We start from the raw sequence: 25,947 nt of genomic DNA, 5'->3' as shown, positions 1-25,947 counted from the left end.
AGCAATACTTGGGTGTTGTTGGTCTTCTAGTGTCCTGGCATAAACGTTCTTTTTTTAAACTAGAGTATAAAGTAAGTTATTTATGATAACCTGTTAACAGTAGCTGTCACTCATGCGCGGGATTGCGGCTGATTGTTACTAGGCTGTGTTTTCTCTCTGTGTGGTAAACTAATCGATTGGTTTTGTCTGCTCCTCCCTCCAACTTTGATGTTACCATTGATTGTTCTCATCTGCCCCAGAACTCAAAGGTTAGAGGAGCTGTGCTGCACTTCTGGATTGCTTTGACCTTCGCTCTGCACATGCTCAGTGGGTTCACAGAGCCCAGAGCCAAGCAGACACAGTGTAGCCAGGACCTTGGGTGCGTGACAGCCAGACAACGGTGTGATGTCTTTTTTTTTTCTTAACTCACCCACTGAGAATGATGTATATGTGATTGATTTTTCCCTAGCCCTCTCTCTACCGTGTTTACGCTGCAATGAACTAAGCAGGACTGAGTCCAGGCTTGATCAATGTATTGTTTTTCTTTTTCAATCACACTTGAGTGAGCTGAAGACACGAAAGGTTACACAGGTGAGGTTTGGCAGGGGTGGAAGCAGAGCAGTGCTTGCGGAGGCCCCCTCAAGGCCAATATATGAGCTCGCATGGATGTTTATGTGTGTCTGGGAGTGGGGGAGTGAGTCAGAGAAAGAGCTACGTCCAACAACATCTGTTTTAAACAACATTCATGTTTGGTTTCTGTGCCTTCATCTTTTTCTTTCTCCAAGTGAGACTCGTCCCTCCTTGCCTCTTTAAGTCCTGTGTAACCTTACCTTTATCATCTTTCATTAAATTATAGGTCCTTCACAGTGTGTCAGTGCTCACCTGCCCCAGATAATCTGCTAGGCTGCATGAAGACTACTCCTCTTGTTTCCTCTACTTGCCTGACAAGAGTCTGCTCTCACACACACACACAAAGGCAACGTGCCCAGCAGAAAAGGGACTAGTCGAGCACGATATACCTCCAACCTGTTAGCCACAGTAGCCAGAGAGTGAGGCCTCATATCAGACAGGGACATCAGGAATGTAAAAACATTTTGTAGTTCAGCTTATGTGCTCCTCAGACAGTATTAAGCAAAGGAAGGATGTAGTCTGCCCTAAAGGAGTAAAGAGTGTTACGTAGTCTTGATTTGTTCTCTTAGCTTTGACGCTGCTAAATCCTATACCCAAACACCTAGTGATTAAGAAAAAGATAAGTATCTGTGGGAGTGGAAGGAGCTCTCTTAAAGCTGGATGTCTGGAGGGGGTACAGATGTGGAAGGGTAGAGCTGGGATGGGAGGTGTGGGGTTGGGAGGCATGGGAGCGCAGGCTTTGACCAGTGGGTTTCAGATGTCATGGCAGATTCTTTCAGCGGACAAATGATAGGGTTTAACTTCTCTTGTACCCGCTATTCTTGTATTCTGATTTAACCTCTGTGATAGACACTTGAGTAACCTGCTACTCAACACCATTGTCAGACACACACTTGACTCTGGGGACACTTCACCTCCTCTCACGCTCTCAGCACCTCTTCAAGACTTTGTTTGTGGAATGCCACTGGCGGCCTTTCTTGTGGCTTCAGGAGAGCCGAGCGGTGTAGCCCCTCTTAAGCTTTATAGTGGTTAGCGTGTTAGCGTTAGGGGCTTTACATGAGTGGCCCTTTTGTGCTGTGAGTTGGCACAGGGCGGCTCCACAGATAAACTTTGCTATGAAATGGCTAAAAGACTTGATTCTAATGACTCTTGATAAGAGCACAGAGGAAAAGGAAATCACCTGTGTTACACTGGAACAAACCAGTTGACTGTACTTTTACGGACATAAAAAGAAACCTTTCTTTAACAGAAAAACAATGGTTCATCTGGTTCGACGTGGAAATGCATCTATAGCAACCCATTTCCATGTCCTCCAGCTTGCTTCATCTGCGTGGCCTTCTTCACCTCTTTTCCTTTTCTAAATGTAGAAAATATTGACCATTTTCTACATGTATTTCAAAAGTAAGGTTGCAAAAAATATTCCAAGGTGTTTTGTGTTTTTGATCCAGGCAGTTTTACCACAGGTAAACGTTGAAAACTCACCAGACTTCTTTGGGCAGATTGGACTGACGTGGTCCCTCATTGGTTCAGAACAGTGTCCGTTTTGACGCTGTTGATCATAGCAGTTTTCTAAATAGAAATTACAGATTGCAGAATGTTGTCACCAACCCATCAAAGTCTTTCAAAGAAAGTCTTGCCAATTGTCAGCCATCTTTAAAATGGCTCCAGGCAGCTGTTTCAGCCTACACCAGGTTTCAGTCTAAATTAATAGATAAAGATCCATAACATAACTCCTAAAGGGCACCAGTACATAAAAACTACATATATGGAATCAGCAGTCAGTGATGATGAAATCACTCTGTTTATTAAAGATCGGTGACTTTGCCACAAATTAAGCACCCAGAGTTTCGCCAACCTCAAACCTGTTTTACGGCTTAATTCAGAGACATGACACCGTCAACTCTGGCCCTTTCTTCTTTTGATTCGCGTTGGCTCCTCCCACCGTAGCACTCAAACTGAATAGGTTTATGTTATCCTGTCTATTGGCTCGGTTTCCTCCTCTTTCTTGCTCGATCATAGCCCATTCAGCCCGTCAGTCATAAATCATGTGAAACTGTCTGAATACAGTCAAATAAATCTAGGGACTGTGAGTGCGTATTGAAATACATTTGGGGGTCTGGGCAGTTTGTTTAATCTTAATCGGGGGTCCTTCATTGAGAAAAAAAATCTGCAGTTCACAACCGCACACACACACACACACACACACACACACACACACACACACTCATACACACATATTCCATGAGAGCTGTAACAGACCTAAAGCTCTCTGAAGCATTTAGCAGCACGCTAGCAGGTTTACTCCACACTGCCAGTGCTGAGGGGAGTGGTGAAGCATCTAATGCAATTTCAACCTAACATGACTCTCTGTGAATAAACATCACTGACGTGTACCATATACTGTATGTTAAACCACTGTAGCACTTTCTTTTTCCTCCAAACAGGCTGATATAATACTCTAACCCCCAACACCACAACCTCCTTCTCTGTCGCACTCCCTCCCTCCTACCCTCACCCCCGCCCTCACCCTTATTTCTGTAGAGACTGCATTTGCCTCCAGACTTGTCTGAGACAGTAAGTCGCGTGAGCAGGGGGGAGCTGGCAGGAGGGGCCGCGGTGGCCGCAGCCTGTGGCTCCGTCACTTCCGGCAACAAACACCTGGACTTCTAGAGGTCCCACACAGTCGCCAGAGGCAACCAGTACCTGGAACGTCGCATCGTTGTCCTCTTTACCACGACAACCCCCCCCCGATGTCAACCAGGATGATCTTGTCAGACTTCTTTTCATAGTGGACACACTTTTTTTATATATATACATATATATACATCATACTGTATATAATGTTGCATTGCACATCACGCTTTGACAGCTTGTTGTTGCAAGACGCCGTACAAAAAGAAGATGACGGGCAGGGTACTCACTTCAATTCAGTTTGCCTATAAGGGGGTTTGTTTACATATAAAGTGTAATCTTTAAATATTGTTTTGTCATTTCAGACTCTCAGTCTTGCCTGACTTTAAATAATTTAAGTGCTTTCTTCTGAGCTCAGCACTCGCTCGATGAAGCAAGTGGCTCCTCCTCCCACTTGGCTCCAGCATGTTTGTTTTTTTCTAGAATAGCGCAAATGACAATGTGCTTTATTTGAGTAAAAAATAAAAATTATTTCATAATCAACACCACATGCTCTTTATTTGAACTTAATCTAATCTGAATTCACCACTATTTTGTTTTTCCAGATTAAAGCTGCTGTCAGTAAAATGTCAAACACAAATCACTTAATCCATGCAGAAGCCACAGAACTCCTCATGTCATGATTCCTGTTCCCAAGCCAAATTCTTATTTCAGGACTTGAACGTACTTGGTTTTCCTTGTGAGCCATTACATCATCAGTGGGTGTGACGACGTAAGCTGTAGACGAGAGGAAGAAGGAAATGATAAAATACCAGTGAAGAAGATGAAGGAGAACATGCAGTGAATTGGGGGTCCTCTGATTTCCAAATTAGCAGAAGCTCATTTCCACTTGCGCTGTTCATTGCCTATCATTGACGATGTAAGGCAGCGGAACTATGCTTTGCAGGCTCAAACGAGAACTATGCCGGTACTTGCCAATGTGAAAGTGCCAAAAGCAGGCTCGGCTCTTGTTAGCGAATACATTTTGTTTGAAGTTGTCTAAAAGTCAACCAAAGGATTGACATAATTGACTCTATACCAAGAAGGTAATTAGAGTTAAATTTATGGACGGATACGTATGAAATTTTCTCAGGATGTAGATTCGGAAGACATTTCAATGATAAGGATCTAAGGAAACAATTGATAACTTTGCAATATAAGTGAGAATATTGACACTTGAAAACTGTGTGTTATTTTCATAGGTTCTTTCTCCTTCATAGACAGTGAAAATAATCCTGAGTTTCAGCTTCAAACTTCAAACAGCAGCTGTTAAGTTACTGTCCTTTGCTCCGCCTCTCTGGTTTCAGGTGTGACTATGGCTTTGTCCGTCCGGCCCCAAGTCTGCGTTGGTGAGTGACATTTAACTCCAGTATGTTGGAATGTGGGCAGAGGGTAGGAGAGCAGGATTTGGGTGCAGGCTTCACACCTCATCAGGCGTGTTTGCTGGATGAGCTGCGCTGCCATGACAAGCCCAAAAAGAAAGCAAAATTAGGTCAAACAGTGACATGAGAAATGGAAGCGGGGGGAAAAACACACAACATGAAATATTAAATGTTGCGTTTTTGTTTGCCTCAGTCTGCCGCCGATGCCAGTTTGAATATTTTTTCCCCCATAAAAAGTGGCAGTATCGGTAAGAATCTGCGACACGTGTAGGGAGAGGCTGGTGTTACCTGACAGTTTCACGCATGACTGCTGTGCTCTTACATCAGGTGAAGGAAAGAGAGACGACATATGCAGTTCACCCACACAGGTGAGCCAAACCTTGTCCAGAATGCGACTAAAACCAAAGTTACCGTTGTGGAAGGGCTGACATTCGGTATGCGTTGTTCAATTTAGATTTGAATAGAATAAATTCATTTTTTGGATTTGTTTATGTTGCCATACTCCTTGTATGTCTTTTACGCCTGGCATGAATTCACTGTTTTGAGGGTTGTCACATGCGTTGTCTTTATGCATTTCATTTATTTCACATATGTCATACATATGGCTGTTTTTTCCTCTTCACATGCCATAGTCCCTGTACGTCAACACTGCACTGTAGACGGTACTGAAGACGGATGAGCCGCAACATTAACACTGTGGCTTTGTTTTTATCATTGACTGATACGTTTGTCCATGTGTTATTTTGAAACATCAGTAATGAGACTTTTGTTTTGTTTTTTTGTTAGCTTCAGTTATTTTCTTTTTGCATGTACACAAATCAACCACAACATGACAGCTGAACCAGTTACTAATTTTACTGTGGTGAATACTCTGTCATAAGTCACAATTCATTCATTGTCTACTGTTTTATCCTCCACATGAGGCTCAAAGCCAAAGCTTCCTTCCTGTCTTAGTGTTAGCTGTGTGTTGATGAATGACAACGCTCAATCAATTATTACCAGTTTTGGTTTAGTAAAGCAGACCTTTTCGTGGTTACCCGTCCTGTAAAATGCAGTTTACAAAATACATAAAACTAAACTATTATTGATTCTGTTTTGCAGTTGCAAGTGCCATGTTACTTCCTGTGAAACTGTTGACAGTAAATAAGGGGAGGGGTGGGCAATAGGATAATAGGAATTCTTAATATAGCACTCATCATCATTAAAGAAAAACTTCAATCTAATTTTTATCACTGTGTTTATGCAATGATTTAATATGTATCTCCATAATCCTCAGCACAGACTGATTTATCTAACCTTTTATCATATCTATTTTTTTTTTTTTAGTCCTGTATCACACAAACCTACAGGAGGAGAGTGTCAGCTTCAGTTTGCCATTTCAGATTTCACATTTTCTGGCCAAATCAGTGACGGATTAAAACCACAAAACCAACTGTACAAAGTTCTCTGGAACTTTTCCAGAAATGAATATTGCCCGACTTCATCCTGAACAGTTTTATCCCAAAGCTGTGTATTATTTAGACACTAATTGCGGTCTTTCTTGCATTTTAAATTTCTCACTCTCCGTAATTATTAATGCTCTTGCTCTCTCTCAGCACGTTCATCCACTGTAGTTTGCCCTCTCTCCTCTAAAAACATCTGTGTTATAAAACCGGATCAAAATTAATATGGGGAAACCGCATTAGCTCTGAAATCTAAATCTGATTAACCTCTGAGGCTTACATTTCTTAATATCCTATTAAGTATTAAGTGAGATGCAAATTCATTTAATCAAATTAGCCAGATATTTGGTGCTATTAAAAGCAGTGTGAATTTTTACTCTTTCTTGATATACTTTCATTTTGGATGCTCACGAAAACACACCCCCTTCAAATCCACACACACACACACACACACACACACGACCTCCCTGCTGCGATAGCAAGTGAAGCAAAATAACTCACTCTGCCATACAATCACTCCTCTTCCTCGCTCGAGGCGCTGCCTGCTTTATTCCATGGATCTTTTTTTTTTCCCCCCTCTCTCTCATCTCTGCTCCCCTCGTCATCCTCGCTAGTTGTGTATTTTTGTCCTCCCATTGTAAATCCACCACAAACAAGACCCACTGATGGAGGATTGTGTTACTTTTCTCATTGTGTGGTGGAGTTTTGTGATTTTCATGAAAAAAAGTTTAAATTTGCAGCAAATTAAGGACCGACCGTGCACCCGGCATTGCATTAAACAGGCAAAAATGCTTTCTTTAAGACACAATTTTTACTGTACAAAATGTTTTTTATATTTTTCACAAAATACATTTAGAAAGCTCCATTTTAAATAAAATTAAATTGAAATATTTAAGAGACAGCGTGTAGACGTTTTTTTTTTTTTTTCTTTTCTTTATCTCAGAAGCATTGCTCAGACGTTTACAACCCCATAATGTGTCCATGTTCTGCGTACACACCGGAAATAAAGATGCAAAACTCAAAAAGAGCATGACAGATGATGCTAGAAAAACCCTCCCATGGTCTTCAATTATAAATAATTCAACTGCCAGGGTTTTCGACTGCAGTCTCACGAACTCGAAGCCAATGTAATCAAAACAGAATGTGTTTACAAAAGATGTTTGCAACACGCGACTAATATCTTTAAAAGAAAACAAAAAAAACATTGTGTACTAGATGAAATACAAAGGCTTTGGTCTGTTTTACAATCAACAATGATTAAATCTGATATGTACTTGTAAACAACTGCCAAACACTTAAGTTTAAAACTCTGTCAAGCAATGTTTAATCATAATTATAGGAATTAAATATTTCTAGATGCACAATTTTTTTTTTGACCATAGGACACTATAATACAACTATACCTAAGAGACAAATTGTACCTGACCCTAAAGTAATGTATCTTATGATGCATGGAACATTTATAGAATATTCTCGGGGATATAAAATGAAATCAACTTTTATTGAGAAATCTTTCTGGAAGATTTCCTTAGGGAAGACAAGTACTTTACATTTTGACAAAAAACAAACTGGATTATATCGAAGACGCAGCCTACCATTTACAGACTACAGGTTTTCTTTTTACGCCTGTTTTTCCACATTTAATGTTCTCCGTGGTAATCTAGGGTCAATCCAACCACCGAAGCGCGAGGTCCGAGTTGCTCCGTCTACTTGTCGTACAGTGATCCGTTTCTAATAAGCCAGCAAACGCAAAGGCCCGTGTCAGAGGAGTCGACACCACAGCCTCAGTGGATGGATCGAGTTTGAGTTTCCTCTGCTAAATATCCATTCGTAAGAAATAAGATCAATAAATATTATTATTTTTTTCTGACACAGTAAGAGTCTTCCCTCCAGCTTTTCGGCGTAAAATGATATGCAAAAAGCGTCCAGAGACCATGCAAAGTCTGGTAGAAAGTCTCGATATAAGCAGATTAAAAGATAGTCATGGCAGAATCTCTCGGGGTTTCTCCTCTCGCTCGCAAAACAAACGCAAGACCAACATGGTTTTCTAGCAGTCCATCTATCAGTACTTGATCTTGGTTTTTCATATTAACATACAAATGGCCATTTACAAACACACCAGAGAAAAAAGGAAACAATGACTGAAGTTGGAAATAGAAAAACAAACAGATAAGTTTTTGTTCCATAAAAATTTTAACACTGGGCACTTTACAGATGTCCATTTTCTTTTTTTTTCCATTGTTGTTCTCTCCTCCCAGTCCTCATTTGAATGTGCCTAGAGCTACAGAACAGCACAAAGTCCCAATGGAAAAAAAAAACAGCCCAGACGTCCCGACACTCTCGCAGAGTCTCTTTTTCTTTCTTTCCTCCTCTCCTTTCCCGTCCTTTTTGCCTCTTCATCTCCTCCTCCTCCTCCTCGTCCCTCTCTCGCCTTCTCTACTCTCCTGTGCTGTGAATGTGTGAGGAGCACTGCCGGAGGGCGATGGTGAAGTGGGTGTTTACAGGGTGAAGTAGCTCTTCTCTCTACTGTAGTCTTGACCAGTATTGAGACATGTCAGGCTCGCTCCCTGGGACTTGGACAGGGACAGACACTCCAGGAGAGATGAGTCCTACAGACACAGAAACACAAAGCTGTTAGATGTTGTGGAAAAAAAAATTAAATATACAATAAATAAAGCTCTGTACGCCGCAGGATGAATGGATGCGTTATGTGCAGTGAGTCAGTACATTTCCATGCACGATTAAGTCCCGCTATGGTCGTTGCTCAACTACTTCTGTCCAATGTAGTGAATGGAGTGTGTGACTGTCTCTGCCATGTTAGGTGGCGATGTGCCCCCCTTTCAGCTTGGTAGTATTTGGCATTTCCCAGTTTTCCGATTACATCATAGATTGGACATTAGGTGGCACGTGTTAGCATGTCGAGCACCGGTTTGTGTCTTTCTAACAGCCGTTAACTCTTCTAATTGTGTATAAACGGCGCATGTAGTCGTCCGGTTTGGCAAGTGAAGCTAATCAGGAAGTAAGCATATGCTGAATAGCCAGGATGTGAAAAGAGCTAAATTTGAACGGAAGTCTGTGGGCGAATATTTGAGGCACCAGTTAAGCATGGCAACTATGAGAGGACACTAGTGTGATCGACAGATGGTATCATCCAATGACATATGTGAACTTCCGGTTGCTAAATTCAACACGATGCCCGTCAAATTGCACATCTCAAAACTTCAAAACAAAGTGAGTTCAGGTTTTTAAAGATGATGTCACTACAGGTCGCCACTTGGTCCTTGCCACTGTCCTCACTGTTGTTTTCTTGTGGACCGGCTTGTACCTGTTATTTCCAGGTGAAAGCTGGGACTATAAGGAAATACCACGTAGTATGCAGCGGGGCTAACATGTTAACATGTATTATTTCAAAATGTCAATGTACTGAGTGTGAGCCACGTAGCACTGTGTTTTTAAGAGTTTGCAAACGTGAAGCTGCAAAGAGTCGAAGCATGTGCACATACAGTAGCTGCTCAGTAGAGAGAGAGAGAGAAAAAAATGCTTGCAAGCTCAATAAATTGAGGCTTTGGCAATGGCATTTAAACAGAGAGAGTACAACAGCAAATGAATCAAATTAATTAGCAATTTAGCACAGAGGAAATGTGGTTATGCATGATTAACTCTTCATGACTATAACCAGTATATATGGCTCTGGGTAACAGCACCCTAATGGGGTGGAACTAAACTATGGGCTGGAGCGGCGGCGCTGACATGATGGCACAGAGTGGCTTCTTTCATGCGGCCGCAGACCCAGAATGAAATGAAATGTAAAAGGATATTGATGCGGATGTTTAAGCCATGAAGAGTCTCAGAGTAGACAGAGGGAAGAGGGGAGGGATGTGGCAGCGTATGACAGAGCGTGAATCAGAAGGCGGCTATGATGCAGGACGGACGACTCCCCCGATTAAAGGAGAGGCGGCACATGTTTCAGCGTGCACTTGCTTTTAGTAGCATATGAGTAAACAATAAATTTGCTGCCTACCTGTTGAGGTGGTACCAGAAGTGGTCATTGATTGGCTGTTCATATGTGCCTGCATATGAGGGGGCGTGTATGTGTCGTAGCTCCGCCCGTTCACAGGCGGACTGGTAGGCAGCATGCAGGAATAAGAGGAGGTCTGGCTGGGCTATAGATGGGGAGAGAATGTTACATTAGCTTAGCCAACCATATCTAATTTTAGTCATAATTTTAGTTCTGCTCCTGACAAAAAAACACCCTATTTTTCTTTTTTATACATATATTTATTTCGAGGGAAACGTTTGGCCTGTAACTATCATTTCAAATCATTGATTATTATATAAAATAGACAATGTTTTTTTTTTTTAAACATGGATTTTCTTGATACTCACTTGCATAGGTAGATTGTTTGCCATGGTGAAGCTGGGCATGGGGGGCAGAGCACTGTAGGTGTTTGTGAGCGCAGAGTCAGGTCTACCCAGCATTGACCCCGAGGTGAAAGACACTGTGAAAAGAAAATGAAAATGTGATTTAAAAGTGCAGAGAATACACACACACACACACACTGTGTGAGAGACAAAACCTGTCAGAACAAGTTTATTGGCGTTTCCCAAACATTAAAATGATGATTTTCTTAATGTTTTGCCCACACACCAAACATAATTATGTATTTTGTTATATGGAGCAATGAAATTAGTCAATATTCACATTTTCCACTTGGTCAAATGAATTTAAAACAATTATGATGCTGCTGTGTGTGTTTAATTCACATTCTGTTTGCAGAGTTGTATTAAATTCGACCTGTTTTGTTTTTTTTTAATTACATTTTTTCACATCTTTTACTCGTAAAACTTGTTATAATTGACAGAAAAGACAGTGAGGAACAGTGCAGGGCTTTTTATTTTCTTTGAATGCAGTAATTTAGACGTCAAACGTCCTCTGTTGTTGTGGGAATGAGACATGTATCTCAGATCCGGAAGCTTACCCATAGTCCTCATGGAGAAAATAACCTGGTTCCAAGATTTCTGAGGAACTGGTTCAGTTTTTGGCCTAAGTTTTGAACTGAGGTTAGGTTAAAGTTAGTGGTTATCCCAAACATTTGTGCGTGTGTCAGGTGAGTGACTTGTAAGCACGAGCTTCAGTTGAACCCTGTGTGTGCCTGATTTGGTGATTACAGATACAGTGAGCTGAGGAAATGTTGCTCAATCATCCATCAGAATGAAAGCAGTGCCAAAACAAACACTGCAGCCTCTGAATCCACAGGCTTTCACATTAATATTAGGTTAAAAAAAACAAAAAAACTTTGTTTTACCCGGTGTGGTTGGCTGAGGGATGGCCTGGTAGACGCTGGTGCTGAAGCTGCTGCTGATGGGGATGTGACTGGAGCTGTTGGCCTGTCTGCGCTGGTTCCGCAGCTTCTCCTCTCGCCTCCACTTCGCTCTTCTGTTTGAAAACCATACCTGCGATACAGTGCAATAAATACATAAGTCACGTGTTCATTTCCTAACACATCCTTTCTGGTTAAAAAGAGAGAGAGAGAGAGAGACTCACTTGTATTCTTGCCTCGGGCAGATCGATCTTCGCCGCTAGTCTCTCTCGCGCGAAAACATCTGGATAATGAGTTCTTTCAAATTCTGCAACGCAGGAAATAAGTGTGTTATAAAAAAGGAAAGAAAAAAGAAGCAGCAGATCACATTCCCTGCATGAGCAGAGACCTCATTTCCTTATTAACACAACTATTAGGAATGCAATTAGATTGTATTTATTTATTTATTTATTTATTTATTCGTGTTATTTGTGATTGTCGGACCTTTCTCCAGCGCCTCGATCTGCTCCTGAGTGAAGGACGTGCGGTTTCTCTGTAGTTTCCTCTTGAGCTGCAGCCGCAGCTGCGTCTCCTCCGAGTCCTCGCCGTTCGAGCTGATGGAGTTTGTGTTTTCTCCTGCGGGGTCTTGTTGTTGGCAGCCATCTGCAATTTAAAAATAAATAAATAATAATAAGTATTACATAAATAAATAAATAAATAAAGAAGAAGAAGGGGCATTTAAATTGAAATATGCAGTTCAATTAAGCTAATTGAATAATCAATTCCGCGGGTCTCGTGTTGTATTAACGGCGCGACATCATTAATTAAAAGCCACTGTCATGGTCGGTTTCACTCAACATCAGATGGATTGTTCAGAGGAGGGGTTTTTTTTTTGGTCTTAATGTTGCCAGAATGAGGAACAACAATATTTTGTTCTCCCCTTTTTCCAGAAGCGTCACATGCAGTTGAAGTGTTTATAAAATATTGTGGGAAAAACAGGCTGCTGAGGGGGGAAAGGCCGCGCGCACTCCTCCGCTCTCCAACAATGGCGCGTGTTGTGAAAAGGTTAAGAGAAATGTGACAAGATGTGGCGAACCTCTTTTCAGAGCCTATGAAATGTATTAAAACCCCAAACTCTCTCTCACTCTCTGTGTCTTTCTACCAACCACTACCTCCCACCATCCCCCGGGTTTTTTTTTTTCTTCCTAGGGCAGAGCAGAGCCTCAATGGTTGTTCCCATATGGGCGTTGGTATAGCCATTGAGGTGACCACCAACTTCTGAATAGGAGAAGACGCTTTTCAGAATGATACAATGCCTTCAGGAGTAAGGGAAACCATTAAACTATGGACACAGTCAGAGACGAGCAGTGAGCCTTCGGTGGGTGTAATATATGGGAGGCTGAGAGAGAGAGAGGGGGGGAGGAGGGAAGGGAGGGAGGTGGGGGGTATTGGAGGAGATGACAAAAGGATTCTCTCTCTCTGGAGGCGCATAGGCTCTAGTACTTTGGCATTGTGCGCACGAGGATCCCAGTCAACAGAGCTTTGAGTCCACTGTGTTAACCCTTATCCACTACCATCATTAATCACGTCCCCCGGCCAGCTACACGCCACTCAGGATTTCTGTCTTCAATTGGAAACAAATGAGTGAGGAGAGAGCATGCAACCCCCTGAACAACCAAAATAAGGCCAATCTATTCACTGCTCCTGCATGCATGCATGCATGTGTGTGTATGTGTGTGTGTCCGCGGTGCATGCGGCCCGCGGGTCCCCCTCAGTTCGCAGGCTTATCGTCTAATGTCCTGTCTCCATGTTGGACATCATTATCACACCAAGGAGTTAATGTGAAATTAAGCGCAGGGGGCGCGTTGATATGGAGGGTGGTTTGTGTAATATCACACTGATGCCGTGGGTGGAACTCCATTTCAGCTTTGTGTATGCAAATGTGTTGTTTTGTTTGTTTTTGCATTTGTGTGATTGGCATATTTTGTTGATGCGGGGCGGGGTCTGTGGAGTCAGGACACCCAGCATTAAGTGCGTAAAAGTTGCATGCGTAAAACCAAAAGTTAGAAATCACACACATTTTGTGGTGATGTGAGGCCTGTTTTAGGCCTTAAATATAAACGTCTTTATGAGTGAAACCCGATGCCACATGTTTCCTGACCATTTCCCCTTTTGCTGCAAAAAACATCAAAAACTTAAGAGTATTCTTCTGTTTGTATGTTTCTTCACTGCGGCTAATCCACAAAAAGGAGTGAATGTGCAGCTATTATCCGTCTGCCAGACCCACTGACGCTAGGATGGGATTTGTTTTCTTTTTAAAAGCGCTGGGAAATAAACTCATTCTTTAGTATCACGATGTGTCGGGCAGTGAGGCGGAAAAGCAGCAGCAAGAAAAAAAAAAAAGATACCGAACCAATTGCGGCACCTTTCAGCTGCTGAATCCGGATCAAAACACTCTTGAGAAACCGCTTAGAAGTGAAAGAGAAAGTGAGAGACTAAATCCTATAGACGGGATTTAGAGCCATATAGCCAGCGACTGAGAAAGGGATGAAAGACGGAATCGGTGTGGACTTTTATTCGTTTCTCTTTGGATAGAGTTGTCTTCTTTTGAGGCCCTGTCACTCTCCATGTAGCCAGTATATATATATATCTACTTATATAGACGGCTTCGTACCATAACTTATTATTGTTAGTATTATTATTATTACTATTATTATTATTATTATTATTATTATTACATTGACTATAATTATTATGTTACTTAACCATATAATTATAGGCCTATTTATAACAATAGAAACAGATTTAACAACCATTGTTCTCATCTGAATACATCCATTAGATTTCAAAAAAATACAAACACAGTAAAATTATAATAATAATAACAATAATAAAAATAATAATAAGAATGATACAATTTGAAATTAATTCATTGACATCCCCACGTGTCCAATGCTCATGATTATAAAACTGCATTCCAACACTTGTGATTCACACAATAAGTAGTGGCGCCACCTGCAAAGTCAAATTAAAAACTTAAATTAAAATAAAATAGTGCTGAGTGTTTGTGGCCTGTAGCAGGCCCTACACAGGATAAAGGAAAAAAAACCTCTGAAGTGGAACATTTCCACATCAGCCTCGTCATCCCCACACTCCTGCATGTTGCCATTATGAGAGACAAAGCCCTCTCTAATGAGCAATTACACGTAGTGCGGCCTGTTCCCATAACCGATCATTGCGTGTGAAGGGGGAAAACATTCCTTTGTACTAATATATCCGAGCGCACACGAAGCTCCGCGGCTCTGCGGCTCCCCCACGCCTCAGCAGCGGGGGCTCAGGGAGAGAGAGAGGGGAAAGGAGAGGAGCGCGTCTGTGGAACGGACACCTCTGCTCTGCTCTGCTGAGAGGACGAGCCGCTGTCACGCACATCCATGTGTGGGACAGTGGAGGCATTCACACTGGTGTCCACGATGTCCTCTCATGGACCACACTCTTAATTATCCATCAAAGCTTTTTAATACAAATGTAATACCGACTCTATAAAGCTGATTTATATTTGTGCCCAAACAGGTTAAAATCGGTCAAATTATCGATATTTATTATGGGAAAAAAATTAGAAGATACAGTTAATTTCCTTAAGAATCACATTGATCCTTTGTTATGTTGATACTGGAAGAAATTAATATCAAAATAGACATTGTAATTGAATTATAAGTTATGTGACCCAGTTTATATTAATTACTGCAGATGGGACACTTGGATTTAACTGTTTTAAAGCTTGTTGCAGTGATTTATTCTGTTTAAATTAGGAAAATGATTATACTTATTTCCTCTATAAATCCATGTGCTACATGTTGCTCAACACTGTGATTTCACATCATTGTAATTATGGCTTACTCTGTAAATGTATTTGATTATTTAATTTATATAATGCACATTATATTTTATTATTAGAATATCAACTTAATAGTCTATAGTTTATTGTGTTTGCTGCTGTGACGCCATAAATGTCTCCACTGTGGGTCTAATAAGGGATTTTTTTTATCTTATCTTAGCAATACATAATACAAAAACATAGTTGATTGACGATTATTGTGAAAACTATAGGTATAACTGTTATAATTCTGGAGGCGCGTCACCACCCACGTGACTCCCACTGATATCACCACCTGTGCTGACTCAGTCAGGAAACAATTTTTCCACTTTTATAAAAGTGCTTTTCATCATCATTGTGCACCATTTATGGAGCTTGAAACGGTTGCTTTTGTTTGGATTCGCTTGCTTCACAAGTTTGGCTTAACTTCGTTTCCAAATGGAGAGCGTATCCACGCGCGCGTCAAGGTGTCTTTATTGGCCACGGTGTGTGATAATGAGGCTCACCTTGGTTGGGCTGTCCTGGCACTGATGTTCCGGGGTACCAGCCGGGCCGGGTCCCCCAAGTTCCTGTCTGACCGTTGAGCATTCTCAGCTTGTCATACATGCCATCTGCGCCCATCTGTTGCTTTTCACTAGCCAGGTTGCGAAGGACTCTGTTTATCGATGACACCTGAAAGACAAATGATATGATGTGTGGGAGGGGGAAAGGAAATTAAGATTAGGATTAGATTATTTTTCACTGCACACTTAAATGGAGCTTCTTCTAATTGACGCGTGGCCACAGATGCATTAATGCGTACAGTGTGTTTCATAAGACTCGAATGCTTGGATGCACATTCTGCTCTTCCTCCAGTGCGCGAGGCGAGGGGGGGGGGGCAAAAAAGTCATTTCATGTGGCAAATTAAATCATGTTCACACAACTTACACTGGGTATATTGTCGTTGGTGCAGATCCCCTCTGACAGGAGTCTGTCACGGATCTCCCACGCGAAGATAGACGGACACTCCCGCTTGTACTGCGCGATTTTCGCGACCACCTCCGGTGTGGCGACCCTGGGTTTGCTGCCGCCTATTGCTCTCGGTCTTATGGAGCCAGTCTCATAGTATCTGCCCAGGATCTTGCTCACGCAGCCGTTGGACACCTGGATGGAAAACAAAAAACACAATTCACATACATTATTTACGACTATGAAGGGAATGTCTAAGATGGCGTCAAATAATTATCACCTTGTCACTGTCCAGCACTTGGACTTCATCATGGGTCTATAAACACAAAACATATGCCTTGAATTGTTTATTGGGCATTTTTCTTATAATAGATTTAATCTTTAAAGTTAGCAGGCTTTGTGATTATTGCCTCTCTATATATATATATTTATTATATTATTATAGTAATTATTCCAAAAAGCATACCGTTATATCTTCAGTATCGTTATTACTTTATGTTTTGAAAGCAGGTTGTATCCACTGAGATCAGAGTCTGGATAAACCTGTTTCCAACTACCAAAAAAAAAAGAGAAAAAGGGGAAATAAAAGATGGGGGAGGTGGTTGTCACCTGCAGTATCCTGGAGATGTCGCAGGGTCGAGCGCCACTGTGAGCAAGTTCAACTATTTTCTGCCTGGTGGAATCCGGTAGCGGTCTACCATTAACAAACACACCACCAAGCTGGTTTACGCCACTGTGACCTACATGGAGAAACAAAGAGCGCCGCAGTCATCACATCATATCATACATATACATTTATATTCACTACACGAGGCATCATTGTTTCTTATAGTGATGAGGAGAATTATTTTTATAGTCAGATGAAATATGAGCATATACAGAGACTTTAAATATATACATAAAAAAAACTCTCCCTCGTATCTCTCAGTGCATTCCCATGAAGTCAAACATTGCGCGTATAAGTCACTAAAAACGCATGCAGAAGCTTAACAACAGCAGCATCACATTCAATAAAGTGAACAAAAACAACGTTTGTTTGTTTCTTATCTCGTCACAAATCAACAGCAGCACAATAATCTCTGACTGGAACTCGTAAAAGTGCAGTCGCATCATAATCCAGCACCAGCAGCTCCTCATCCACAAACTGTAATAACCAACAACCAACAACATGCAACAGCAGTGACACTGACACACCAAACACCAAAATGTGCTTATATATAAGTATATATAAATAGCTCGTATTTGTTAAAAGCGTCGCTTTCTGGAAAGTGTCCATAAAAGGTCAACCGGTCCGCCAATACGCACAACAATTACGCACGAGTAAAACAGCCACCAAACGGACACAAGCTCTAAAATTGCAAAACAAATTTGAAGACATCATTATTGTTTTTTTTGTTTTTTTAAATGTTGCGTTTTTGGGGAAATCATCCCTAAAATGATTGTATGCTTTGTCGCTAAAGCAGAGGAAAAATAATCCCGCAAACCTGAAGCCAAAAGGGGGGAAGTGACTCCCTGTTGTGCCTGCGCCGCTCTCTCTGCTCCTCCGCTGCCTTCCCCTGCGCTGCCGCCCGCTACATTGACTCCGGGAGCAGAGGCTCCTTAGCAATAAATAAGCTCCAAATATAGAAGAGGGGGAAAATATGATGAGCCTGCCTGACATTTGTCTTTAAAATAAAGCTAGCTGCACGTCAAGTTTGAGCTTAATTTCTGGAAATAGGCGGAAGTCGCCTCGGATCATGCATGGGAGGCTAATTGAAAAGATCAGTTGGAGCACTTGTGGCAGGCATGTCACTTTATGACACCGCTCTGCTTTTGAAAATCGCATCGTCACGACAAATAGTAGCATGATAAAACGACCCTTTCTGTCTGCATTTGGATATCACTCAGACAAAATTGGACGCTACTCGTTTACCCTCGGAGGGAGACTTCGTTTTAAGGTGGCCGGGGGCTACGCGCGTTCACAGGGACGAGGGCGCGCCTGGATTTGTAACATATTAAATGTGACATGGAGGCTTTTTTTTTTTCTTTTCCTTTCCTGCCCCCCTTGTTTTGTATTTGACAACAAATGCTCACAGCCTCTGTAGTCCTGTTGTGAGCAATCGGTGGGCGTCTTTACTATGTGAAATATGTCACTTTAAACAGGAGACTTTTATTTCATAGGACTCATCAGAGGATGCTCTTCATACCTGAGTGGAAATAAAACCTGTTTAACTCAGACACGCATCCTCCCCCTGCTCCCTCTTTGGCCGCTATGTGTAATAATCTTCTGACTGATAGTAAATCCATTATCATCCCCTCTGGTCTTCGGTAATTCCAGGATTAAGTGGAATTAATAGACTTCTTATGCTGAAATTGGCCTGCGCCGCATTCTAACACTCGCTGCTCTGCGGGTTCTCCATCATCTCTTGATTTACAGCTATCACATAAATCCTCCGGATCGATAAAAAACATCAGATAAGGGACATCACACGGAAGTAAAGGGGAGCGGAAAAAAAATCTCCTATATGAGGTTAAGTCTTAATCATGGCACAATTCCCTCAAGTGCCCAGAGTCGATCTCGCCCCGCTGGCGCTGATTATGCGCCTTGTATTCTATTGCAAGTGCGCTAATAGGAAAACATATGGTGTCAATTTGGACGCTCCCCACTATATACACCCAGGAGTTATTAGCACAAAAGCCACCGAGGCCGCGCTGCGACCTTTAGACAACCCAAAGGGCCGAGTCCAATGATATCTGCTCGGGCAATTCGCACCAGACATCACACGCCAAGTGCAGGGGGAGCGTCCCATTAACATCAATCCACACTGTGGTGTCGAACACACGGGCTCTGATAAGAAGCCATCATCTCAATCATGGGCAATAGATAAAAGATAAATTAAACACAACAAGACTCCACTGAATGCCACCACTTTTTTTTTTTTTTTGAAATCTGTAAAAACAAAAACATTTTTCATCACATTCTTTTTTCTTTCTTTTTTTGGCGCACAGATTAACAGCACAGACACGTCATCAAGGTATATGGAGAATAATATAATGAAATTATTCCACACACCTTCATCACAGATGTCATACACCTCTTGTCCAGCAGCAAGAGAGAAAATGTTTCATGTTTATCCGTTTTTGTTTCAACACACACCAGCAATAAGACAAAAAAAATATAGAAACTTCATCTGCAGATGTGTGTGTCTGTGTGTGTGTGCGTGTGTGTTTGTCTGTGTGTGCGTGTGTGTGTGTGTTTGTGACTGACACCCACGACAATATGCTTGTTAATATTTATCTTCCGCTGTGCACCATTCACACACACACACATACACACACATAATAGAAGCATTTGCTTTCTGGTTCATGCTGAATATATGGACTCATCTACATAAGACATTATTGCTATTCCTCATGTTTCATGCAGGGGCATCATCTTCTTCTTCTTCTATACACGCAGCTCATCTTGTATGCAGCCTGGCAGCAGCTCTAACGCTAATGCAGGCGGGCTGTGCAATTATTTAATACCAACTCAAGCAGAAACATAAAAAAAAAGAAAAAAATCTTCCCTTTTTAATACAACCCCCTCTATTCTTCCCCTCTCTTTTCTATATGTGATTAACTTCCCTATACCTCCTATTACTGCAAAAACATTCAAACATAATAATAAAGTTAGTGTCTCCTGCACCTTTAACGCATGCAAATTCAGAATCTCAAGTGTTTTTAATAAAGTTATAACCACCACTGTTGCTGCCATTCAACCACATTCACATCGTGTGGTTTGCTGTCAAATGTTTCAAAACATGTAGATGTGTGCATATATGTAGACACAGAGAGAGAGAGATGCATATATTAAAAAACAAACTTACTGTTCTGCATCATTGAGGCTACTCCAGACTCCCACGTGGCTTGGTTGTGGTATTCTGAGCGTCACAAAGAAATAAAAAGAAGCTGGTTAAGAATCAAATAAACACAAACCTGGTGCACAAACACATTTTTGTTCCATCTTTTTTTAAGTATATAAATTAGGTTTTCTTATCTCCTTAGAGATGTATAATAAGTGTTTTTTTTTTATAACATCCTGAGTAGTATGTATATGTATTTAATATTAAACTTGCCTGGAAACAGAGTTGACTGTCCACGCTATAACAATTTAGTCAATCATCTGCCGTTTTCACTACTTTAATGTCTCCCTAAAGGACAAAGCAAAACAACACATTAGCACAGCCACACACATGCTCCTGATGCACGTTTCATACCACGGTGTGTGTGTGTGTGTATGTGTGTGTGTGTGTGTGTGACTTTGACTCAACATGTTGCTGCCGAAACTACAAACAGGGAGGCCTGCACGTGTGAATAAACACACCGATTCTTCTCAGACTTTGTGATTTTATTTTGAGCTCATTTAAATAAAATCAGGCCTCAAGAGCTTTATTTTGTTGTTTTTTCCTTCTCCCCACTCCTCCCTTGCACTTGATGTCTTCTCCACTCGTGAAGTCTAAACCGTGGAAATACAGTGACACACGTTGTCTACCTCGCCTCACTGCTCTGTAAAAGTCCACATTAGGAGGGAGGACGAGGAGGGAGGAGGAGGAGGAGGGAGGAAGAGGGGGGCACAAAGCTGGTGTACAAAAGCTTGCAGGACTCTAACAATACACACACATATATATATATACACACACTTTTCTCTTTTGCCTCCCACTCTGCCTCCAAACACAACCTCAAACCCGGGGCGAAAACTCGGCCTCCACGACTAGAAACACACCACAGCAGCTTCCACACTAAACACACCAACAAGTTCAGCTTCATACAAAGAGCCGGAGGCATGCATCCACCTCCGGGACCATTCACACACACACACACACACACACACACACGAGCACGTATACACACACACGACCGTGACCGGTGCCGCCACTGCGTGAATGTGGGTTTTGTTTTGCCTTTGCTTTTCTTCCATTTTGCAAAAAAAAAAAGAAGGGGCTGAAAAAATTTAAAAGAGAAAGAAAAAAGAAAGTAATTTCTTGTTATAAATATTTGGTTGTTATTTTGTGCTATGCTGGTGCGGGTTGTAAAGCGGGTTTGCGCACACAACAGCGCAGTAGGGCGCTCAATTGGAAAAGACAAATGCATTAAAGGAGCCATTGAAAAGGGGGGAAGAGATAAAAAGGGGGCCAGGGAGGGACAAGTCTCAAGTTTTCTCGTTTTCTCCCTCCATGCAAAGTTGTGTTCTGTGTGTGTGTGTGTGTGTGCAGGAGAAAATGGCCTGATACCGGCGGCGTCAGTCTTCACATGCTGCACTAGTTTGTGTGTTTTTTTCCAGTGCAAGATCCTTCACTTCACTGCTTTTAAAACTGGAGCTGATTTCTTTATGGGATGTCGCTCATTAATCAAATTCAAATTCCATCACAGTGGCCCTCACAGCTTTAGCATGACATCAAAGTCACCATCTTTTACATTCAATTATTATTTATTTATTCTTTACTAGATTCGTGTCATGAAGTTAAATTTTTGAATGGAAATAATATTAACTAATTAATTTAAATCCGGATTTAAAGCCTGTAAAAAGTCACCCCGTGTGTGAGAGTGTGTGTCTGTGTGTGTGTGTGTGGATGATGGTCCAAGAGAGTGGTTAATCATTTATTTAAGGTCGAAAGCTCAAACGTTGTTGTTCCTGAGGTTAACTGCGTGAGCTAATCTGCATTTCTTTCCCCTTTAGTAATCCGTAACAACAAGGTCTTAATTCAACATGCTTATTCTGGCCGCTGGAAGCTGCGCTCGCAACATTCATATGCAGAAATAATCCATGTTAGGCCTTTAACGGCCGCTGGTGCAAGTTACACACTGTAACAAGAGGGTTTGGATAAAAGCAGTTTATTTATTATATTGTATATACATGCAAGTGTCTGGAAAGATAGATGTTAAGTAGATATTAATATGGATTTTGCTGTGTCCAGGCCTATTTTACTATTAAGTTGTTGTTGTTGTTTTAATTTTAGTATTAGAAAACTTAAAGACATATTTACAGTTTAATTTATTTATTTTATTTGACTATTTTGTGCATTTATTTTGAAAAAATATGTAGTATAAAGCAGCATTTTATATGCATATTCAATACAATTCAAAACACTATTTAATATTTTAGCCTGACATGCACGTGCAGCCTGACTAACTCGTGTTTTAACTCCACCTGTTATTAAAACAAAATAAATTTTAAAATTTATTTTTTTTATTATTATGTATCGTATTATGTATGTATTAAAATGGGGGAAGTTGAATTTTCTCAGACACACAGACAAACTCTCAGAGGCTCCATGGAGTCTTTTTTTCCTTCTTTTTTTGAAGAGGGCGCTTGGTTGACTCGCCTGCATGAATCAATGTGACACCTTTCCTCAACGGGTCATTGCGCCCCATTCTCCACGATGATCACTGTCCTGGCCCAACGTGACTTTTTACTCTTTGCTGTCATAAATAAGCGCTAAATTATCCGAGGGCCCTGAACACACCATCACTAACAACACCAACAACAAAACGACTAGAATGTATATGTTTTTTTTAAAAAAAAGAAAACAAGACAGAAACATTGTGGGCACCCGCAACCTTCAACTAATAATAATAACAATAATAATAATATTAATGATAATACTAATAATAATAAGGTAAACTTTTCGTCATGGTCTCACCTTTTTGGGGCATCCTGCTTGTTGTCAAAGTCCCTGGTAAAGTGCAGGCTGCACAGCCTTTAGTTCTCCACGCCACAGAAAGAGCAGAAGAAGAAGGAGAAGGAGGAGAAAAAATAAAGAAAGGAAAAAAACCAAACGCCGGCCAGGCTCAGTCTCTCTTTCTCTCCTTCTCTCGGGGAAGTTTTCGAGGAGAGGGGTGGGGAAGAAAAAAAAATTAGTTTCCAGTGTTCTTCGGGCGGAGACGGAGGGGATCTCCCTGCGAAGGAGACAGAGATTGACAGTGAACTCAGATGTCAGGACGCACGGAGTTTGGCTGAGGATGTGCGCTGGCGTGTGAGAGAGCGAATGAGAGAGTCGGGAAGAGAGAGAGTGGGCAAGAGGAAAGAGAGAGAGAGAGAGGGGAGGGCTCGTGGTGATGGTGGAAGGAGGAGGAGGAGGAGGGATTGAAGAGAATGAGCACACCTATGCTGATTGGTGATGGAACAAGTGTATTAATGTATGTGTTCCTGGTCTGCTGTGCTGTGCTGTGCTATGCTGTGCTGTGCTGTGCTGTGCTGAACCTCGCCTCCCTCCGCTGCTCTTCACTGGCCCATTAGCGCGACCCGACCTCTGTCATCATCCCCCACATAAACACTTCCCCCTGCACCACAGCCAGAGCGGGAAACTGGGCCGAGTCACAGCGAGAGAGAGAGAGAGAGAGAGTGTGTGTGTGTGTGTGTGTGTGTCGTCTTCCCAACCCACTAATCAGCCCACGCAAAATGCAAATACCCTGCGCTCACTTGCGGAATATTTCCCTATAACTGCCTCAGAGAAATTGAATTGGACGCAAACAGCTCTCTCTTTTTTCTTTTCTGTTCTCGTCCCCGCGCACATAATCTGAGGCAACGTTCATGTTCAGCTGCTTCAGAGGAAAACAAGGAGCAGAAAAAAACAGAAGAAATACTTTAAAATGATAGGTTAAAAAGCTTTTTTATTTACACGTGGCTGCGTGCGAGACAATTCAACCTCAACCGGTTTTGACCTTGGAAGTTTCTTCACCAGGCTGCAAAATGGTGGATTAAAAAATAAATAATAATAAGAAAAATAAAAACTTTTATAAACTTGGCATGGAATCCTGACCGAGTGAACACAGGTGGTGATGGCACGCCTTTAAAGGTTAAACTAATATTCCACATCTCCTTATTGTCACGGTTGTTGTTGGTTTTAAAAGCTGCCTCTAAACTTAATTTGCTGTCACACAAAACAGTGCAGTAATATGCAAACACAACAAGAATGTTGAGTGTAATCAAATTATTTATGCATTCCAAAATATGCAAATAATCCAATAACTGCAATACTTTTATTCCACTATCACTATGAAACCATTCTATTTTGCTTCACATGTGACAGCTCTCACTGTTTAACAAGTGTTGGATTTATTTCATAAAAAACACAGTTTATGTCTCTTCAGCTTTCACACAGGAGCAAAAACGCGATAATTATCAATAGAACTTATAATAATAATATAATAATACTATTCAGCTTTGAATGCACACACACAGACACACACATGCATACAGAGTCTGTTGAAAAGTTTGGGGACAGTGTCACATCTGCTTTTTTTGTTTGTTGGTTGGTTAATTGTATGTCTGAAATTAACTGTCATGAACATTTAGATTATAAAAGTATATGATAAATATAACAATAGGAACATGAAGTGAAGCAAAACGTGTCATGAAAAGGGTGAAAAGTTTGTGTTGACTTTTGTTTTGCGCGCGGCCATTAGCCCCAAAAACAACCAGAAATGTCCACCACGTGCTTTTGTTGATTCTTTTAGGTATCCACCTTCCCTGAATACACCCCCTCCCTCTCTCCCCCTCTCTCCCACTCTCCTTCTCCTGTCAACAAGAAGGCCTTGCGTAAAGAGCGCACAGCAGCGTTCAGGACAAGCTCGGCTGCTCTTTATGGACACATTTGCGAGGCGCGCACACACAAGGCGACGTCACTCCTGCGACCTGACAGCAAATAGCACGCGTAAATAAAGTAAAGCAAATGACTGTGTAGCCATGACCACACGCTCCCCAAACTGCGCCGGGTTGAATGACTGGCCATTAACGCACAGCTCAGCGCACCCAAAAGCAACCCCTCTGCGCCCGTTTCTGAGCCTCCACCCGGAGCTTTTGGGGCAGCACCAGTCCCAGCAATGAGGAGCCCCGTCGCTTCTGCTGCTAAAGGAGGAGCAGTGGATGTGGTGGTGGTGGTGGTGGTGATGAGGGGGGGAGAGAATGAGGGGTTGTGTGGAAGTGGAAGCCAAAACCAAAGCGGAGAAGGGGGGTGCATCAAAGGGCAAAGAGAGAGAGAGAGAGGGAGGAATAAGCAAGAGGAGGGGAGAAAGAGTTTTTTTTTTGATGGGGGCATGAAATGAAGTCATGGAGGCCTACACTTGACTTTCTGTGGCATGTGAAAAACTAGGAGAAGTCATGGCTCATCAATAAAACACTTCGGAGGTGAAAGAGGTTCTCCCTAACAACCATCGCATTCCTGACTGTGGGTTCAATGAGTAGACAAACGACGCTCCGAGAGAGAGAGAGAGAGAGAGAGAGAGAGAGAGAGAGAGAGGGGACTGGCCGGCTTGAATGGGGCCCTCAGTGGGCCGGCGAGATAATGAGCTGAGAGGACCGCGGCTCAAACTGTCACCGAGGGTCCCGCGGTGAGGAACAACACTCGGGCCAATACTCCTTCATCAAACAACCCGTAAACTAAACGAGCACATTCATCTGTTTCTCCTTCCTGCTTTGTTTCTACTCACTTAAGGACTGGTGGCTCAGCCTATGGTGCGAGCGACGGTGAATGGTCCCCGTGCTTATATCAGCTGACGACCCCCATCCCAAAAAAAGAGGGGTTTTCACTCACTCACTCACTCACCCCCCCATTACACGTACATTAGCAGAGCACAAACATGATTTACTGTACAACTCTGTGCACTGAGGTCAGGTGGAGGTAAAACTACATATACTGTACATGTATATGTATATATATATATATATATATATATATACATATCTATCAAAAATAATGTAA

General features: G+C 41.8%; 2 protein-coding genes across 8 annotated transcripts in view; one reads left to right on the top strand and one right to left on the bottom strand.

Annotated features, from left to right (window-relative positions):
* The window catches only part of elp4 (elongator acetyltransferase complex subunit 4), a 50,356-nt gene extending 46,573 nt beyond the window's left edge, over positions 1–3,783 (top strand). For both annotated transcript variants that reach the window (XM_044030935.1, XM_044030936.1), the window contains one exon: positions 3,151–3,783. In XM_044030935.1, coding sequence (XP_043886870.1) covers positions 3,151–3,279 — 129 coding nt within the window. In that variant the 3' untranslated portion in view covers positions 3,280–3,783. The remainder of the gene's footprint in view (positions 1–3,150) is intronic.
* Positions 3,784–7,585: 3,802 nt separating this feature from the next.
* On the bottom strand, positions 7,586–23,018 carry pax6b (paired box 6b). 6 transcript variants are annotated; one of them, XM_044031064.1, is made up of 14 exons: positions 22,888–23,018; positions 20,323–20,397; positions 20,074–20,127; positions 19,278–19,301; positions 16,835–16,965; positions 16,506–16,541; positions 16,205–16,420; positions 15,784–15,949; positions 11,908–12,066; positions 11,649–11,731; positions 11,410–11,557; positions 10,490–10,602; positions 10,125–10,266; positions 7,586–8,712 (listed from the first exon to the last, which is right to left on the bottom strand). In XM_044031064.1, the coding sequence occupies exons 3-14, from the start codon at positions 20,084–20,086 to the stop codon at positions 8,627–8,629; spliced, it is 1,317 nt and encodes a 438-aa protein (XP_043886999.1). In that variant the 5' UTR covers positions 20,087–20,127; positions 20,323–20,397; positions 22,888–23,018; the 3' UTR covers positions 7,586–8,626. The 6 variants fall into 6 exon arrangements, with proteins under 6 accessions (XP_043886999.1, XP_043886996.1, XP_043887001.1 ...); XM_044031061.1 differs by lacking the exon at positions 20,323–20,397; XM_044031066.1 differs by lacking the exons at positions 10,125–10,266; positions 20,323–20,397.
* Positions 23,019–25,947: the final 2,929 nt, after the last annotated feature.

The sequence above is a fragment of the Solea senegalensis genome, linkage group LG7, assembly GCF_019176455.1.
Source record: "Solea senegalensis isolate Sse05_10M linkage group LG7, IFAPA_SoseM_1, whole genome shotgun sequence".
Classification (NCBI taxonomy): domain Eukaryota; kingdom Metazoa; phylum Chordata; class Actinopteri; order Pleuronectiformes; family Soleidae; genus Solea; species Solea senegalensis.
The sequence above is the reverse complement of the archived record's forward strand: the minus strand, read 5'-3'. Positions and strand labels throughout refer to the sequence as shown.

Excerpts from the sequence above, each read along its gene's own strand:
- pax6b (XM_044031061.1), bottom strand. Across the intron at positions 16,542-16,834 it reads ACATCTCCAGGATACTGCAG|ACCCATGATGAAGTCCAAGT; the intron begins GTGACAACCACC and ends TTGTGTTTATAG. Across the intron at positions 8,713-10,124 it reads TTCTGGTACCACCTCAACAG|GACTCATCTCTCCTGGAGTG; the intron begins GTAGGCAGCAAA and ends CTGTGTCTGTAG.